The sequence below is a fragment of the Cryptotermes secundus genome, unplaced genomic scaffold, assembly GCF_002891405.2.
Source record: "Cryptotermes secundus unplaced genomic scaffold, Csec_1.0 scaffold24, whole genome shotgun sequence".
Classification (NCBI taxonomy): Eukaryota; Metazoa; Arthropoda; class Insecta; order Blattodea; family Kalotermitidae; genus Cryptotermes; species Cryptotermes secundus.
Window position 1 is genome coordinate 387529 of NW_019718270.1, and position 19652 is coordinate 407180.

A 19652-nucleotide genomic window follows, 5' to 3' on the forward strand; every position below is an offset into this window, starting at 1 on the left:
AAGACTCTGGGAGCAGTGGACAGCATTGCAAGAATGAGTTTCAGGGCTGTCTATCAACCTGAAGTATGTTGGGTGAGAAAGCTGGTCCAACCCCCACAGGCGGTACAGAAGCCTATTAAGGGAGACATGCATGCAAGATGACCATGGCACTCAAGATGAACAGCCCTAAGGAGGGAACAGTTGGAGAACAGCAGCATGAGATCCAATGCTAAAAGACTGATGACTGGGCACCACTGAAACTGGAGTAACAAACGCCAACACTAGCACACTAAGGGAGATGCACTCTCAAGAGGACCATGACGCTTGAGACAAGCAGCCCTAAAGAGGAGGCAGTTGGAGAATTGCAGAGCAAGACCTAACCTGCAAAGACTGAAGACTGGACACTGTCAAAACAGGAGGGAGAAACACCAAGACTAGAATGACACTGCAGTGCCATTCATAGATGTCACAGGCATGCCCCATCAGAAATGAAGAAATTTTGGTACACCTGTCACATCTGCTTGGGATGAGCAGCCTTCAAGAGGGAACAATGTGACATGACAACTGAAAGTTGGAGCAGTGGAGTCTGAAGAGGCAGCTGTTGCTAAGCAACGGCTTAGTAAACATGTTCCTGCAGGAATGAATACACACACAAGAGAATTGTTGGAAGCAGTGATTTCGACATGATCAGTCCTAAGGCTATATAATATTGACCAACAGGACAGGGCAGTCACAGCCGATGTGGAGGTGGGTTCAAATACCTCCACCATAGTCCTGCAAGTCACAGGAGGCAATGAAATGGGAACTCAGTGACTACAGGTATAACTGGGCCACCCTATTCCTGTGGGATATAAATATGGCGACCTGGTCCTACGGGTTGGGGTACTCTTGAATCTGACACAGTAAAATATAGTCATGAGCTCTGCAGAACTCGGACCAAAGAATGGCTGTGCTGGCAAGTGCCAGTAGTAATTGTAAATGACAGAACCATCCTCTTGTCAGAGAGGGCACCCCACATCAATAAACCTACAACCATCTGACAGTAACTAAAATCTTGTTTGAGCTCCACATGGAACACAACACCAAGACAAACTGGCTGACTGTCAGTCATAACGTAACTTTGATTTTGACTTGAGGGAAGTCAGTCAGAGACACAAAAATACTGGTCATGGGTTACGCAGCATCTGAAACCAAGAATGACTGTGCCAATGAGGACCACCAGCAATTTGCCAGATAGTAGGTTAGTTAATCAGACAGACAGACAGACAGACAGTCAGTCAGTCGCAAGTTAGGAGTCAGCACTCGCAGTTGATCATTAGCCATAAGCACCAAAGTGGAGAGATCTCCATTGTTAGAAGCCATTACCTAGCAATAACTAATGACTACAAGAGACTAAGAAGATTTGGTTTCTGCTGTAGTTATTTGTAGGGTGAAGAGATTGGTGAGAGTATTATAACAGTTTGCAGTTATGAGTAACAAACATTCAATAAATACAATTACCAACCCAAACACCACATACACTCATTAACATATGACAATATTATTAGGAACTTAATTAAATGACATCAGCAGGAAATCAGGCCATCCTGGTGGTGACTGTGAAATGCCACAAGATGATTATTGGGCAATGAATGATGTACAACCACACAAAAGTTTTGTTATAAATTTCAAACACTTGTTTTGAAATCTCTGAATAAATTTTGTTAAGTGTTCTGGGTACAAAAAATGAATCAGTACGCCAGTGTGTTAAAGTATTAAATACACATAGCCTTGATTATCTAGCTATAAATTATCAATAAGCTTACATAATTAAGAAGCATGATGCACACAAGATTAATAACACCTGCTGTTGCAGGAATTAAGATGAACTTGTTCCGACCTTCAAATATGCTTTTAGGGCCAACTGAGGCCATTCGATATAATACCACTCCAAACACAGCAGCCACTGCCACAGAAATCTGCAAACATGAGTAAAAACAAGGTTTTTAATACAATCTTATGCGTGTCCATTGCAAGATAAATACACTAAGCTTGTTAAAAGACATATTCAAGATGGATTAAAATGGATCTGTATTAAAGCAGTAAAACAAGGAAGCTATTTGGCAAAGGCTCATTCAAATGAAACCAAGAAGTGTCTGAAAGCTGTCAACTTGGATTCGCAATCAAACACACTGAAGATATTAGTTCCAAAAACTACAGGATCACACAACCATAAACTGTGCATAACTGTGGTTTTGCAAAGCCATAATTTCCATAATTTTGCTGAAATTTTTGTACGATTTGCTTCATGTTGAACACAAGTAAATTTACATTATAGTGTGTTTTATATGAATATCACTGTGAAGTTTAAGTATACTAGGAAGTGCAGAGACAATTCAGAAGAAAATTTCCCAGGGACTGAGTTCCCTGCAGAAACAATATTAAGAATTTTGTCATTAAAGTAGGACCTGGTATATTAACAGACAGGACACAAAAAAGCTGGGTGGTACTGCAGCTCAGCTTGAACTTTCTTCCCATATGCACATTAAGCATTGCCGTGGAAAGACCTCGAGGAGTATTCTTGCGACATCACCTTATTACTCAACACCGTAACTACAATTCAACATAACTATAACATAAAATGTTGAACAAGTCGTTTCACAGTCATTCCTTTTGTGTTAATAACTCTCACTAGACTGTAGAATTGTTCTGCACTCCGTGCAGCTTCCACTGGCTTCTGTCAACACACACACTGCTTTCTGTCGGCTTCCACTGTTTCAGGTTTAATTTTGGCCACCATCTCCTTGTGGCTGGTGGCCAACTCTTCTCGCCAGGCTTTTCTATCTGCGTCCACCTTCGCCTGGTTGGCATCCAATTTTGCCAGCATTTCCTCTTTGGTGTTTAGTTTCTCAATCCACTGCTTCCAATCCGTCACTCTTTTACAGTCTTGGGCCCAATGACTGTGAAGTTCGCAAAACACCAAGTGTGCTAACGGAGGCCTAAGGGTCGTGGAGGCAGAGGGCTCTTCCGCAAAGTTAGGCTTCCCTCCTATCAAGACCAGTCGGTTCTTGATCTCCTGCTTGACCTTCAGAAGTGCTCGCTTGGCTGAGCCGATGTATTCTTCAGATACCTCCACATCAGTCGTGTATTCACTGTCATCTAAAAGGTCCTGGATATCGTTATACAATGAAATTAGTTGATCCAGGGTCTCCCTTAGATGGTCTCAGTAGTACTCATAATCATCAAGGGGGGCGCTGGTGGTGGATTCCCTTATAAGGGTAGCGAACCTTGTTGTTTTCACCCTTGCTGTGGAGCGCTTCCTCTTTAGCCTTCAGAGTTCGCTGTCCGCCATGTCGAGTTGTGAGGGTATCTCCAAGTACAATCTCACAAGCTAGTTGATCATCTGTATAGGGTCTGTCAAAAGTCAGAAGTCTGAAATACTGATAGAGCCAAGTCAGTGACCATGGGCGTGTTTGTTTTCTCCATTCACTCAAAGTCTTGAAGTCTAAATGTGCCATGAGACAATCTACAATAATCCCTCTCCCTGGCTTCGGCACCAAAAAATTGTCCATTACGCCTGTGGCCTGCATGGCAGGTAACCTTCATTTTAGCTGTGGTCACTTCTTTCAGCGGGCCACAATTTCTGTGGGTCCAAGATTTCCCAAAGATGTTCTTCTTGTGTCATGCCACTGTCACATGGCAGGCCACCTTCCTGCAGGTGGCAACCAATATCCTCTGAGATCCACAATCTCCTCAGAACAGTTCCTTTGGCTCTCCATGTCGCCCTGCAGCTTGCTTCTTGCCCCTATGCCGCTTCTTCCGTCATTCAACCAGTTTCACTATGGCATTTTCTATGGGGACCTCCTGTTGTGCTACCTCAGGTTTCCTGTCCAGTGAGGTCAGCTTTTCTTCTTCCTGCAGATGTGCCTCTGTTGTTTCTCTGCAGGCCATCATCTCTTTGTCTGGCACAGCTCCTCTGTTGTTGCGTCACCGAGGGGAAGTGTTTACTGGCCTGTTGCCCTTAGCAGCAGCAGCTGCTCCTATGCTGTTACGTCACTGAGGGGAAGGCTTTACCCACAATGCGTGCATTACTGCATCGCGCGGAGTCCACAATTACCAACAAGCACCTTGTACAAGAAGATGCAGAATCAAGAGAGGCTACAGGAGTACCACAACAAAACTATTCAAACTACAGCTTTACAAAAACATTTTCCAGCCATTTCATACAGTAATTTATGTAACTGTTATTGTCAGTTAGTTTAAGATGGCAATCCTGATCCTGAGCAGAAATTCTTTTCAGATAGGGTTTGGTTTTCAGTGGACATGTGAACACCCAATACAACAGACAATGAAACATAAGACAGTCACATATACACGAAGTTCAATTAGGAAAACACAGATGTAGGTGGGAGGATAACATCAAGATGTATCTTAAAGGGACAGGACAGGGTGGTATAGACTGGACTGATCTGGTTCAGGATAGGGACCAGTGAAGGGCTGTTGTGAACATAGTAATGAACAATTAGGTTCCATAAATGTTGGGAAATTCTTGAGTAGCTGCATAACTGGTAGCTTCTCAAGAAGAACCCAGCTCCATGTAGTTAGTTAGTTGTAACTAATAATTACCAATAATAAAACAACTGAGAAGCTGAGGATAGTTGCAGGTACACGGACTTTCCAGAATGGAACATATGGTTCTTTAGTTTGTGTGACAACATTGGTCTTGTATTTGGCATTTCGGAGCCTGGCAAGATATTCTGGGCGAGGATGTTCTGCCTGAAGATCAAATCCTGAAAGGTCCCACCGATACGTGATGTCAGCTGAGTATCGTTTCCACAATTCCAAGAAAAGTGTTCCTGCAAATTTCATGAAACAATTTTCCATGTTACATTATACTTATAACTTAAATACACACCACTATTATTATCCTATTTATGTTTGTGTGACAACCAAAAGCTCTTTCCTGCGAGACAAACTGATGGAACTAAATAACTATTATTTTTTCTTATTAACTATTAATGTTATTATTTTCAAGTAAATGTATGCATTAATAAATTTATTCCAGACAAAATGGACAATGCCCTGGCCTATAAGTAAGTTTCTAATATCCTGATATGCATTTTTTATATTATGTTATATTAGTTTAACTAGTGTTACTCACCCCAAAAAGACATGAAGAAAGCAAAAAATATGGTGGCGGGATTGTCAAAGAGGTATGCAAATCTTGCATAGTGACAAGTTTCTGCCAGATTCCAGTAATGGCAGGTATCACACAAGGGACACATAGTGATGTTCAGATGATGGTTACAGATCTCCTCACTGGTAAAACAATAAGAAAGTGCTCATTAATAACACTCTCAAGGGGCTATTATGGAAGCAAAATTACTGTAGGAATGGCCATATCAAATTTTGAAATAGGCGGAATGTTCTTTTTCCCTTTCAGCAGATCAGTTAACACAAAATACCTGACTGAAAGTATCAATCAATAACTTCAAGCCATAATTTACTGTTACTGGACTGCCAATAAATGTCCAGTGGTTCATGCAAGATGATCTTTGAATTCTTACATTGAAAATAGGCATGGAACATCTTCCCAACCTATTAATCCATCCTCAAAATTTCATTCTGGGACTTCAGAATTCTCGCCCACAAATGACTGAGGACTCCAAGATAATAATCAGAATTCACTGTTTGACCTTCTGGCAGAAATTCCTTGTGAATTATTTCTTTGGAATCAAAGAAAACGGTTAGCAGTGTCTTTACTCGACTCTTTTGCATGCGCACTTTCTTTGGTTTTGGCTTCTTTGGGCTCAATCATGCTGCACTCTGCCGCTTTGTGAGAGGCTCATATTGAAAACACCATGTCTCGTCACCAGTAACAATTGATTTTGTAAATTTTGTATCACTCTGGGCTGACCATAACATGTCTTTGCAGTGTTCCACTCTGGCATGTTTTTCATCGCCTGACAGAGCATGCTGTACAAACTGTGCACAGACCTTCCGTTTGCCCAAATCCTTGGTCAAAATTTGATGCACAGTACTTTTTGGTATTCCCAAAAGCTCCTCAAAGAGTCTTGCAGAAACACATCTATTTGATGCAAGGATTTCGGTCACTTTTTTCACATTTTCTTCAGTGCGACTTCTTCTTGGCTTCGGTGTATGTGGAGCATCTTCAATGTCCTCCCTGCCATCACGAAATACAGCATACCATCGAAACATGTTTGAGCGACTCAAGCAATCACTACCGTACACACTTTTCATCATTTCATATGCTTCTCCGGCTGTTTTGCCTAACTTCAAACAAAATTTGATGATGGCTCTCTGTTCAACCTGTATTTTCCAACAAGCGTCAGAACATTACTGTTACATTCAAGGTCAGAACACATGATGCAGCGATGCTTGCTCTTTGAAACTATGGACAGCCACAACTCGCCAACATATGACATTGCAGGGAAAAATTAAAAAAAATGAGTCCTAATGGATCCTGGACACACTGTGTATGAGGGTTGATTTTTAACAGCTGCAGAACTCAACATAATTCAATTACTCTCCATTTAATGTTAAAAATTCATACCATCAAACACCATTTGTACACAGAGAACAGCGACATCACACCTCTGTGTATTTCTTTAATACACACTGGTTATTATCTGCACCATCCACTTGATCACTAACAAATTTTCCGTTTTGCCCAAAGACTGTATTTATGTGATTTGTATGATTCTCAGAATTTTTATTTCCCTAAGCAGCACTAACCAGTTGGATAGACTTGAAAGGATTCTGACGATGGTGTTTACTGTACTTCTTTTGGCTTATTTTGGTCCAGTGATTGAGACTAGCTCTTTCTAACGGGCCCAACTGAGTAGGTTTATCCTTCCCTATCCACCTGAAGACGGAGACAGATCCAGTCTCCGAAACGTTGTGGTTTTTTGTCTTTTTGTCTTTTACATACCAGACGATGGGTGAAGTCCAAAATAAGCCAAAAGAAGTACTAACCAGTTGGTTGATAGCATAAAACAACCTATAGATTTAATTTGTTTCATTCTGGTCCGGCACACTAACAATATTATAAAACAAGACAGTGCACCTAGAACAACAACAGGACAACATCAAAGAACCTCCTTCTCAAGAAAGACATGCGGAATAAGTTCGGCCCCCATCAAGAGAGGTGAGGAGAGAGAGGACAAAAACCTATTTGGTTTATAAATTCTAGCTTAAATAACAAAAGTTAAAAAAAAATAATATATATCAAGACAGCCGCTGTAGTTGTGAAAACTTGGGATTTTGTATCAATTTGTATATTGTCAACATTATATGTATATATATTTTAACATTCAGAACACCCATTGTAAGAGTGGTTTCCAAACTGTACCGATGTCCTTCTGATGATGGCCTCTAAGGACCGAAACATAAGGGCATGAAGAACTGAAATAGGAAGGACTTCACCAGTCACACTGGATGGAATTGCTTTATCTTTTATAACTTACAAATTTTATGAAATTCACATACCTAAGAGTATCGGAGTGCAATGTGACCAACCCATAGAAGAAGCAGATGAGGCCTACCAATGCTGCAGGAATCAACATGTATGTATAGAAACCAAGCCAAGCAAAGTAGAGGCCAAATTTAACTCCAAAGTATTCTTTAATATGATCTATGGGTTGGTACATAATCCACTTACGAAGTGAGGCCCATTCCTTATGGAGTGAATGGCGAAGACAGCCTTCTTGTGTGTAATTTCCCTGTCAAACATAAAGGACATTGTAGGATAACATATCTTTTAGAAATGTATAACAGCCATTTGATATGTAAAGAAAACATACTATTCATGGAATGCACTGCAGTGACACATTATCATACAGAAATTATGTACAACAGCTACTTATATTCAAATGTAATTTACCCATACATGAGAACAGATTGGAAAGTTACTTTCATGAATAGGCCACGCCACAACTCAAGCAGTCAGTTGCTGGCTTCCCACCATAGCGGCCTGGGTTCGATCCCAGGTCTGGTCAAGTGGGATTTGTGGTGGACAAAGTGGCGCTGGGGTGGGTTTTCTCCAAGTACTTTGTTTCCCCTGCCAATCTTCATTCCACATAGTTAGTTCTCCATCAGGCCACAATAGGCCAATCAGTGGCTGCCACGCTGAGTGGACCCAGTTGGACTCCACCCCCCACTAAGCAAATTTTTTTTTTTACTTTCATGAATTATTAATTGCTGACAGTCTAATTTGGAGGTTCTGCGTCATCCACCATACACAGTCTGTGTAACTACCACCTGTATGGGTCATGGAAGAAACATCTCACAGGCTGTTGATCCAAACCAGATGTTGAACTAGAAGCAACAAGGACATGAATCCATGCAGAGGACAAACAGTTCTTCCAAGAAGGCATAAATAAAATTGAGTACTGGTGCAATTATATGGAAAAGTGACTTCAGTGTGGGCCACAATCCTAAATACATGACGCACTGGCTTCATTTATGATCTCAAGAGAAATAACTTTATGAGTTACTTTCCAACCCCCCTTGTATTTTTCTCTGTTATCTTCCACCTTGATGTCTTAAAATTTTTAAGTGTTTTCTACATAAAGCCTATTTCAGAGCTCCAGAAATATGAATACAAGAATGTCCAAAATATGACCTACATTATGTGAGGTACATACAGTTAATCCCAGGATATTCAGAACTGATTTCTTTTGCAATACTGCAACTGAAATTAAATAACAGACCTGACAAATGATATGCTGTGTGCATCTAGATTCTTTGCAGTAGAAGCATGGATTTTACTTTTTCAGTATATTTATCATGGGGCATGCGGTAGCGTAGTTGGTTGAGGGGCTATGCTACAAGCCAGAAGGTCGCAGGTTCAAGTCCCGATGAGGTTATTGGATTTTTTTCAGTTGACCTAATCCTTCTGGCTGCATTATGCCCCTGGAGTCTACTCAGCCTCTAACAGAAATGGGTACCAGGAATTAATTAAAGATTTTTCCTGTGGAGTAAAGAGGGCCGGCGCGTAAGGCTGACAACCCCATCTTTGAGCCAATGGTCTACATAATGTGGGACCCTCAATGTCTCACAACCCTATGGGCCTTCACGGCCTGTTACAGGGCTAGTCTTACACTTTTTACTTACTTAGTATATTTATTATTATAGATATGCAACTGGACAAACCAGATCATAAAATTTCATACTGCTGAAGAAGTGTGCAGTGCTGAAATAAATAAAAGTTAAGCAGTGTCCAAGGCAAATACTCTGCCATGATTCAGGCCAGCCTGTATACTTCTGATAAGGTCACAAGTCTGTTCTTGATGGTGCCAAATACAATGAACCACAAAGTATTCCCCTTGTTGAGACCTAAATCCTAAGTGACAGACATGTGAAATTGCTACCCAGATTGCAATATGTAATGAATCTGTGGAAGCAATGAGTCATTATCAACTTCTATTCAAAAATATTACTCCCAAATGGGAGCCAAAACTGAACATGAATCAGAGTAAAGCTCGAAGGTCATGTGTGAAGTACATCAGAAAATGACATTTCTGAGTGACAAGTGACAACATCTGGACACATCATTATATCCCACACACTAGGAGAACAGCCTATAATGGCAGCAACCAAGAACTTCAAGAGTCAACATCCTGTAAACAAACCCATAGCAGCTTTGCTGGGTACTATAGGTATCATCCACTTCAATTTCATGATGTACTGCAAAAACTGCCTGCCCTTATCACTCCTTTCCATTAAAAAGAATGCATGCAAGAGATCAGTTTACTGACAAATGTAATGAATCTTCACCAAAACAATGTCCTACCATATAGAGCGCCAAATAATTAATGTTCTTGGGAAAATAAGGAAGGAAATGCTTCAACAATCTCTGTATAGTCCAGAGGTCAGAACTCAATAAGCAGGTTAAGCAGCAAGTCCTTTATTTGCTGCAGAATACTTAAGAAGTTGGGTTTATGAAGCTTGTGTAGTGAGGGAAATGTGTGGAACTGGAGGGTAATTACATAGAGAAAGAGAACTGTCAAAACTCTTATAGCTTAAGTACTATCTTCAAAACAATTATGTCCTGAAATTCAGTGTATGCTTCTGATTTGTATTTCATTCTACTGTGTAGTATAGGGTTTACTTACATCATGAAGAGGATATGCAGCACTGTAAACTCCATCAGATACCAAGCGGTTAACTCCAAAACAGAACGGAGTTTTACGGTCTTCAGAAAACTCTGTACGCTCCAAGATGAAATCTACTACAATAGCACGAACAGCAGCTGTGAAGAAATTCTCTGAATCAACATCAAACCTGAAACAGAGAACCTAGCAGTAGATAATCAATTCATAAGAAAATAAAATGGAAGAATTAATTAAACTGAATTCACTCCCTAAAGGTGAACTTATAACTACAGTCAACTCTCGATTATCCGGGATAATGGTGGGGATGGAAATCATGATTAATCGAAAACCTGGTTAAGACAAATTTTATTAAAAGTAGTACTGTAATACTGTACCTTCATAATACTACAGGCCTACCTGTATTTAAATTTATTCAACCTCATTTTTATGTCATCTCATGGCCTATTTAATACTTTTTTTACATTACACTGAAGTATGAATTAGTTATTTCAATCACAGTCTTCAACAACATCCAACACTTTTTACGAATATTTACACTTAACACTTAAAAAAATTTAATATTGTCGTTTACTTTTTCGCGGCATTTTCCTTTTTCTGTTGAATACTTAACACAACACGCTTCCTTTTACACCCTGACATTTTGCTAACGCACTTGAAGATCGATACAAAGAGACCAACTGGGGCGGTGTATCTGTCCTTGAAACTTTCCACAAATCCTTGCATTCTTACACCCCTTCCCTAGAACATTGTGTTAGCATAACGGGACCAAAGAATGCAGAGCTTGATTCACACTAGTGCGAAAATAGTGTTACAACTCACCATGTGAAACAAAAGTGAATGGGTATTAAACAACATATAAGCCTCAAAAAAGCCTCAGTAGCCACAGTTAAGCCACAAACCGGTTAATCTGCCCCTGGATAATCGAGAGTTGACTGTACTAATTACAGTGTTATTAAGGGTCATCAAAGAAATGGAAATCTTTTAATAATGACCAGGGCCCAGATTTTGATGACCTGAAAATATTTAAAAAATTACCAAAAAAATCCAGAAAAATGACCTAAAAATGTAATATGCAGGGCCTGGATTTTGATGACCTGAAAATATTAAAAAATGACCGAAAAATCCATAAAAATGACCTAAAGGAGAAAAAAACACTTCGCTTCCATGTTATTCACATTTCAGAAAACATATGAAGAAAATTTCCCTAAAATGGCCAAAAATGACAAGGAATACTCTTAAAAGTCCAAAAATTGCCCCCAAAATGAAAAAATAACCTTAAACCTAAAAATGTCAAAAGACCTATAAAATTTACATTTCTACAACCAGCAGCTCATATCTGAGATTTATATATTTAAGAGCATCACAGAGGATACAAGGAAAAAAAAGATGACATGTCATCAAAATCCGGGCCCTGATAATGACAAACTGCATTGCCCTGGATCATAAATGGTTCTTCATAAAATACTATGTAGTTGTAGATTACATGTTACCATAAAACTCTAGTACTTGTTACTGTAAAACTATTAATTCAGTTCTCTTTTTATGGCACTCACTCTCTTAATAACCATAAGGCTATCTAGAAATATATATGTCAATATGAAAAGAAACATAAAATTGTTATAACCTTTTTAGAAACATCTCTATAACTGAAACAAAACAATCTTGTAACGGTCAAGACAAACTTCTAATGTTTTTAATTCAGTTATGAAGAGGTTCTCATATAAGAGTTTGGAAATTTGAGTGAGAGATGATAATTCTTGATATAAACCACTGAAAGACAGTACAATGATTATGCAATCGTGGCTAGAGCATTAGTAAAGAATATTATTAATGATTTAAGAATCTGAGTGTAAGCAAGACAAGACAGTCACTGAAAAACCATAGATGTAAATTCTATGGCCAGTGGAAATTAGAACGGATGAGAAAGTAAAGACATACAAAGCATCAACTCACAGATATATTTTTTCCCTATCAAACTCTGCAGTAAGCCTGTGCTCCTGTGGAGGGAACACACTTGGATCAACACGAAAATATTCCATGAGATGTCGTACCAAAGATTTCACTTCCTGCATGATATCAAATGATGATTCTTCCAGCTCCTCTGGGCCATCAAACTGAAAAATATGTGGTTTCTTAGCTGTTCTTAATTAAATGAAAAACTAGTCTAGTTCTTACAGCCTAAAATTTATGTATAGGCATACTTCAAACTATGCTAGTAACCTAATTAATAAAACACAATGAAATATGATGAATGACCAGCTTACCTTTTTCATTGGCATACGAAGTTTCTGTATTTCAGCATAACGGCTAAGAACCTCAACTGGAGCATGGATCTTGATAAAGTGAAGTAATAGATTCTGTTCTTCTTCCAAGATCAATCCCTCTTCTCTTAGGTGACGTTCGAATATTGCCCGTTTCTTATACGCAACTTCACTGCAGGAAACTGATGAACCCTCTGTCCATACTAGCACAAAATCTATAGAGTGACCTTCATTTTGGAATGCCGATGGACTTGTCACAATCTGATAATAATCATGGCAAAAAAAGAAGAGAATGTTTCGTTTTTATGCAAAAAGTTGTTGATGAATGGGCAATACTGATTTATGAAACAAAAAGGGATTCCACGATACCAAACTTCAATGAATATGTGCTGAATAAAACACTGGATACAGATCATGGAGTGTTGGATTGCTGCACTTTACTGTTTAGAATTCTGTAAGACTGTCTACTTATTACCTACATAAAATGAATTCAAGGATTTCAAAAGTACAATGCCCGAATACTGTAATAAAACTACCATCCAGGTACACAGAATCTACTATCGATTAAATTAAATTAAATTACTGACAGTATTACTATGGAGGAGACACCATCCAGGTATGGAGGGTGGCTGTGACTATACTGAACAAGCAGTTCCAGACAGCTGACAAGGGACAGTCCCCCAGCTTTGAGTTGGGTATGGTGCTAACAACTCCTCGCTGTAAAAAATAAGCTTGTTACGAAAGACCACAAGAAGCTTCGGACCTGGAAGGATTCCTTGGATAAACGACCTAAGCGAAAGAAAATGGATATGAGATTTGGAACATGAAATGTTAGAAGTACGTATAGGGCAGGTTTGCTCAGGGTAGTGGCAGAAGAAAACTCAAAATAAAAGCTAGATTTAGTGGGAGTAAAGGAGGTCAGATGGGACGTAGGTGGCACTGAACCAGCAGGCAAAATACATTTTTCTATGTAAAGGGGAATGAAAATCATGAATTAGGTACAGGCTTTTTCGTACATAAGGGAAGCATATCAGCAGTTAAGTGGACTGAGTTCATTAGTGGTAGGATGGCATACATACTACTAAGGTGTCACTGCTGTGACATCATTGTTCTGAATGTTCATGCCCTAACAGAATATAAAATTGCTAACATAAAGGATAGATTCTATGAAGAACTAGAACATGTATTTGATAAATTCCCGAAGTACCCTATGAAAATTTTGCTAGGAGATTTCAATGCCAAAGTAAGGAGGGAAGACATTTTCAAACCAACAACTGGGAATGAGAGTTTGCATGAAATTAGCAATGATAATGGAGTTAGAGTAGTAAACTTTGCCACATAAAAAAATCTTACTGTCAAAAGTACAATGTTTCCACATCGTTACATCCATAAATTTACTTGGACATCTCCTGATGGGAAGATACACAATCAAATAGACTATATTTTGATAGACAGGAGATGGCACTCAAGTATACTTGATGTCCGATCATTCAGAGCAGCAGATTATGATACTGACCACTACCTGGTAGTGGCAAAGGTTAGGGAAAGACTGGCAGTGAGGAAACAAACAATGCACAGGGTTCATATTGAGAGGTACAATCTCAATAAATTACAAGTAAATGAGGTAGAGGGTAAAGATGTCACCGAATCTTAAATGTTTCTATTTCTTGCAGTTCTTATTAAAATGGGACATGACTGATGACCACTTTGAAGAGAACTGATCAACTAATGAACAGTCGTTTCCACCCGTTTATGGCAAAACAATAAAATGCGGCATTTTCTTGTGTGTTCCTAGATTTCTCCACTTTCAAACAATGATAATTCTCTTAACAACATTAACCAAACTATGACAGACTATTGAAACTAAGACATATTTTCAACTTCCTGAATGCCAAACACTCAAAATATTACACCTTTTTTGATGGGAAGGTATTTAAAAAAATGTATATCCAAGGGACACCTACGTTTCAGAATAAAACTTTATAAGTCTCATGACATGTCCAGCTACACTTATGATATGGACATCTACTTAGTGAAGGAGAAGACATGTCTGACCACAGACATGACAGCAACACATGAAATTCAACCCTCCACAGAAAAGGTTGAGGGACATAGATGTAAGCTATATTAGGCCAACTCATTCTTGTTGCCTGACTTATTCAATGATCTGACAAAAAATAAATTCAACTGTTACACGGTAGTCAGACCCATGAGAAAGGAATGTCACACAGCTCTGTTTGCAACCTACTTCTTGTTGGTTTCTCACTTGACCTACTCTTCAAACCTGATGTTCCTCTGAAATGTCAGTGGACGACTACCAGACTACATATGAGATGACAGTACTCTTCACAAGCTGTATGCTGCCTTGAACTTGCTTGTTGCTTACTCAGCTTACATATCCACCCTCAAGATGGTGGCAGGACATTTGTCCAAAATGTCGCTGGACTTCTACCAGACTACACAGGGTTACGTCACAGATGGTAGTACTTTTCATATCTATGAAGTGCCCATAAAAATTTATATTGCATGTTTCTGCAGGAAAATACAGAGTAATACTATGAAGACCATCGTACTGACTGTGACTCCCAAGTGCAAGTATAATTTAAAAACCAGAATATGGTCAGCCAGGATCTTAAAGCTTAAGACAAACAAATCTGATCATGCAGAACCATCAATCACAAATACCAACCACAATATATCTGTCACCTACACAAATGGCTCTTCATAATCCTGACACTTTGTACACTGACCATCAGGGACCGGATTTTGATGACATGTCATCTTTTTTTCCTTGTATCCTATGTGATGCCCTTAAATATACGTTGTGCGTTCAAGTTCTAAGGTCTCCGATTTTTTTCCTCACACTATAATCATACAACAAATTTGAAACTTCTGTCACTTTTCAACGTAATATCCCTGCAGCCATACACATTTTTCACAATGCCGACGCCATGATTCCATGGCCGCTGCGAACGCTTCTGTAGGAGTCTGTTTTGACCACTGGAAAATCGCTGATTCAACAGCAGCACGACTGGTGAATGTGCGACCACGGAGAGTGTCTTTCATCATTGGGAAAAGCCAAAAATCGCTAGGAGCCAGGTCAGGTGAGTAGGGAGCATGAGAAACCACTTCAAGGTTGTTTTCACGGGGAAACTGCTGCGTCGCGTACGCCCGATGCGCTGGTGCATTGTCCTGGTGAAAGAGCACACGTGCACCCTTTTCCGGCCGTTTTTCTCGCAGTGCTGGAAGGAGCTTGTTCTTCAAAACATCTTGGTAGGATGCAACTGTCACCGAAGTGCCCTCTGGAACGCAATGAGTAAGGATTACGCCATCGCTGTCCCAAAACATGGCCACCATCATTTTTTCAGCACTGGCGCTTACCCGAAATTTTTGGTGGCGGTGAGTCTGTGTGCTTCCACTGAGCTGACTGGCGCTTCGTTTCAGGATTGAAAAACGGCGTCCATGTCTCATCCATTGTCACAATTGATGAAAAGAAAGTCCCATTCATGCCTTCAACACGTGACAACATCGCCTGGCAAACTGCCATGCGTGCAGCCTTCTGGTCATCCACCAGAATTTGTGGCACCCACCTGCAGGGCACTTTCCGCATTCGCAGGTCTTCATGCATGATTGTCTGCACAGATCCCACGGAAATGCCAACTTTGGAGGCGATGTTTTCCACACTCAATCAACGATCCTCCAAAACAACTTTCTCAACTAGCTCGACCATGTTGTCAGACCGACTGGTGCGAGGCCGAGATTGTTTTGGTTCGTTGTCACACGACGTTCGGCCTTCTTTCAACTGTCGCACCCACAAACGCACATTTTTCACATTCATGACACCATCACCACGTCTCACTCAACTGGCGATGAATTTCAATGGGTGTCGCACCACGCAAGTGGAGAAAAAGAATGATTACTCGCTGTTCTGCTAACGAAAACGTCGCCATTTAGGTATCAAAACACTCCTCACTCTCGCCGCCACCACTAGAGTTCTGTGTGCCGTACAGTGCTGCCATCTCTGTCACGCATTCACAAAGAGTGCACACGTATTTTAAACTAAACCGCATGTTGGAATACATACCATACGTAGTGTGTTCAAAAAGTATCGAACCTTTGGTCGGCAGAAATACATTTATTGATTTGGAGGTACAAAACTCTAATCCCCTTCAAAGTAGTCTCTTTGGTAATGCACACACTTCTCCCACCGCTTTCGCCATTGTTGGAAACACTTCTGGAACGCGTCTTTTGGAATGGTGATCAGCTGGGCCGTCGCATTCCGCATAATGTCTTCTCTTGACTGAAATCGGGTTACTTTCAGCGGCATTTTCAGCTTGGGAAATAGCCAAAAGTCACACGGAGCCATGTTGGGGGAGTAGGGAGCTTGACGAACCACAGGAATGTTGTGTTTGGCGACGAAAGTCTGAATCAGTTGCGGAGAGTGGGCGGGTGCGTTATCATGATGGAGCTGCCAAGTTTTTTCTGCCCACAGATCCGGTCGTTTGCGCCGCACAGCATCACGAAGGCGACGAAGGACCTCCTGGTAGTATTCCTTTGTGATGGTTTGGCCTTGTGGTGCGTCCTCATGATGCACAACCCCACGGAAGTCGAAGAAAACGGCCAAAATGACCTTGACATTGCTGCGGACCTGCCGTGCTTTTTTAGGCCTCGGGGATGTCGGATGTTTCCACTGTGACGACTGCATCTTGGTTTCCGGGTCGTACCCATAAACCCACAACTCATCGCCTGTGATCACGGTGTTCAGAAAGTTGGGGTTACTGTTTGCATTGTCCAGCATGTCCTGTGCGATTTCCAGACGGCGTTGCTTCGGCCTTCGGTACGAATTTCGCGGACACTCTCCTCATGTCCAAATCCTCGATCAAAATTGAATGTACCGATCCAGTGCTTACCCTTATCTCGTTCGCAAGTTCTCGGACTGTGATTCGACGGTCCTGCATGGCCAAAGTCCGCACTTGCTCAATGACATTTCTCATTTCGGCTTGTTGAGGGTCTGCCTGAACGCGGTTCGCTGTCCACTGATGTGCGGCCATCTTTGAAGCGGTTGTACCACTCCTTTATCCGTGAGTTACTCATGGCATCGTCCCTGAAAGCATGTTGAATCTTGCGAATGGTTTCCACTTGGATATCGCCAAGATTTTGGCAAAATTTGATGCAATAGCGCTGCTCATGTTGTTCTGTCATTCACACCTTACTGGAATCCGACGGCGCTCACTACACGTCCTCACTCATAGGCCGACTGCCAGGGACTGACGCTTTCTGCGGGCGGGAAAAAATTCACGACTGCGCATGAATGTCCCATCCACATCTCCACGGAAGGGAGCCTCCCGCGCTTCATTGGTTTACGCGGGAAAAAAGAAGGTTCGATACTTTTTGAACACACCACGTATATGTACATTTGATAAGCATTCTAACACGACAAAAAAACGTATTAAAACATTTAGCTTCAAATTCAATCAATATTGCTTAATAACTAGTAGATATTCTAACATATTACATTTTTGTGTCATATTTTAGGTCATTTTTTAAATATTTTCAGGTCATCAAAATCCGGGTCCTGGTGATCACAATCAAGATACTTACTGTGTTCATCATGTTACTGTATCCAGGTCATCTGAACTATCTGTAATATGGTGAGAAATCTATTAACATATTGTCACATGTTTGGAATCCAGAAGAGTTATTTCCATGGAAACGCTAGAACAGACCGTTGCATAGGAACTAACAATAGCGGTATTATAATCCCAACAGTGAGCCGTTGCGTAGAGAACGCCGAATCTCCCCAGAGATGAGTCTCCACGGTTATAACGAGGGTTCATTGCATAACAGGGGCCGAGGTTATAAAAAGGGTTGAAAGCATTTTCCAAGTTATTTGGAACCTAGGCTCTATGCGATACAGAAGAAGACAGACAGAAAGACAGCAAGGATACAATCTTGGGATAGCCGCCGCCAGAGAGAGTTGAGACGTCGTATTAGAGTACTGGGCCAGAAGTCAGGCGATACTGCAAACGATAATAATTGTATGGTGTGTAAGTGTGAGTGTCCAATAAAGATTCGCTAAATCCGAGACCCACGTGAAGTTATTTGTCACGTGACATACCCAACACGTGACAACTGGTGTTAGAAGCGGGACCAGTTCGGATTAATCGAATCAAATTTAAAAGACTGACTTGCACAAGTGACCGACAAGGAGCGAACTTAAACACGCCTCCACTGACGGGGAATTATTGAATTTACGAGCACAAGGAGCGTTACATTACAAAACAAAGAAGAGTGGAGTCGCAACAAATAATGGAACTCCTGCTGGCTATGCGAGAAGCAACCAGGCAAAGGTGGATGCAAGACATGAACAATGTAGGCCGATTGGACAGCCTGGCGGGAAAAGACGTTGGCCTGCCAAGAGATGGAGGCACGTCAAGAAACGTCAGAAACTGAAGGACTCGACACGGGGAAATTGTGGACTCCAGAAGAAACTGGCCGTCGCCCGCAGAGGGACGAGCCACAGTGCAACAGTGGCATGGCACGAGTAGAAGAGAAGCGACATTAGGATGTCCCGCCGGGCAACCGTGTCACGACGCACGAGAGACATCCTCGGGCCGAACACGACCCACCGTGCAAAAGTGGCACGGCAGAAGGAAAACGTCGGGAGAAACTGTACCATGGCCGTGATTGAGCGAGCAACCCAGAGAGCAGGGCTGCTCAGGAAAAATTTAAGGACGCACCAGGAAGGAAAAAGAGGAACAAAGGACCGAGGCGGCAAGCGGCCGCCGTACGTGAGAAGAGGGAAACCGTGAACTACATCGAAGGGTGTGGACCAGAACAGCGATCACACCTGGAAAGTGGAGAAAAGAGCAAGAAGACCGTCAATGTGACTTTCAGAGGAAAGATCGCGAAATAAGTAGTCGGTACTTCCAACAGGTTACGGAAAATAAGAAAATGTACTTTGTGGAGGGGTCGACCCCCTCCAAAACGAAAAAAGGGAAACGGCCCGTATGGGAGGAACGGGTAACATAGAAGCACCGGCCTCCCCCGCAAGGGTGAATGAAGACTGAATGAGCGAAGAATGAATGTGAGGCGACAGAATCGACAAATTCTGGACTATGGTAGTGCTCGGGACGAGCACCACTGAAGAGAGGGGCGGATGCGGTAGAATGAACAGCGCAAAAACGCGAGAAGAACAGCAAGACCGAATGCAGACGTTGACAACAGAGCACCGCAGAAATGGAAGAGAGGAAGAACCTTTAGGCTGTTCGGGGACGAACAAACTTTAGAAGGGAGC

General features: G+C 41.3%; 1 protein-coding gene across 5 annotated transcripts in view; it reads right to left on the reverse strand.

Annotated features, from left to right (window-relative positions):
- Positions 1 to 19652, reverse strand: part of LOC111866792 (anoctamin-4) — a 64313-nt gene that overhangs the window by 28589 nt on the left and 16072 nt on the right. For all 5 annotated transcript variants that reach the window (XR_002843241.2, XM_023856092.2, XM_023856175.2 and 2 more), the window contains exons 3-9: positions 12359 to 12616; positions 12048 to 12208; positions 10095 to 10263; positions 7468 to 7700; positions 5120 to 5277; positions 4585 to 4814; positions 1785 to 1937 (exon numbers count right to left, since the gene is read on the reverse strand). Coding sequence is in view for 4 of the 5 variants with exons in the window: in XM_023856092.2 (XP_023711860.1) it covers positions 1785 to 1937; positions 4585 to 4814; positions 5120 to 5277; positions 7468 to 7700; positions 10095 to 10263; positions 12048 to 12208; positions 12359 to 12616 (1362 nt within the window). In the remaining variant the exon portion in view is untranslated. The remainder of the gene's footprint in view (positions 1 to 1784; positions 1938 to 4584; positions 4815 to 5119; positions 5278 to 7467; positions 7701 to 10094; positions 10264 to 12047; positions 12209 to 12358; positions 12617 to 19652) is intronic.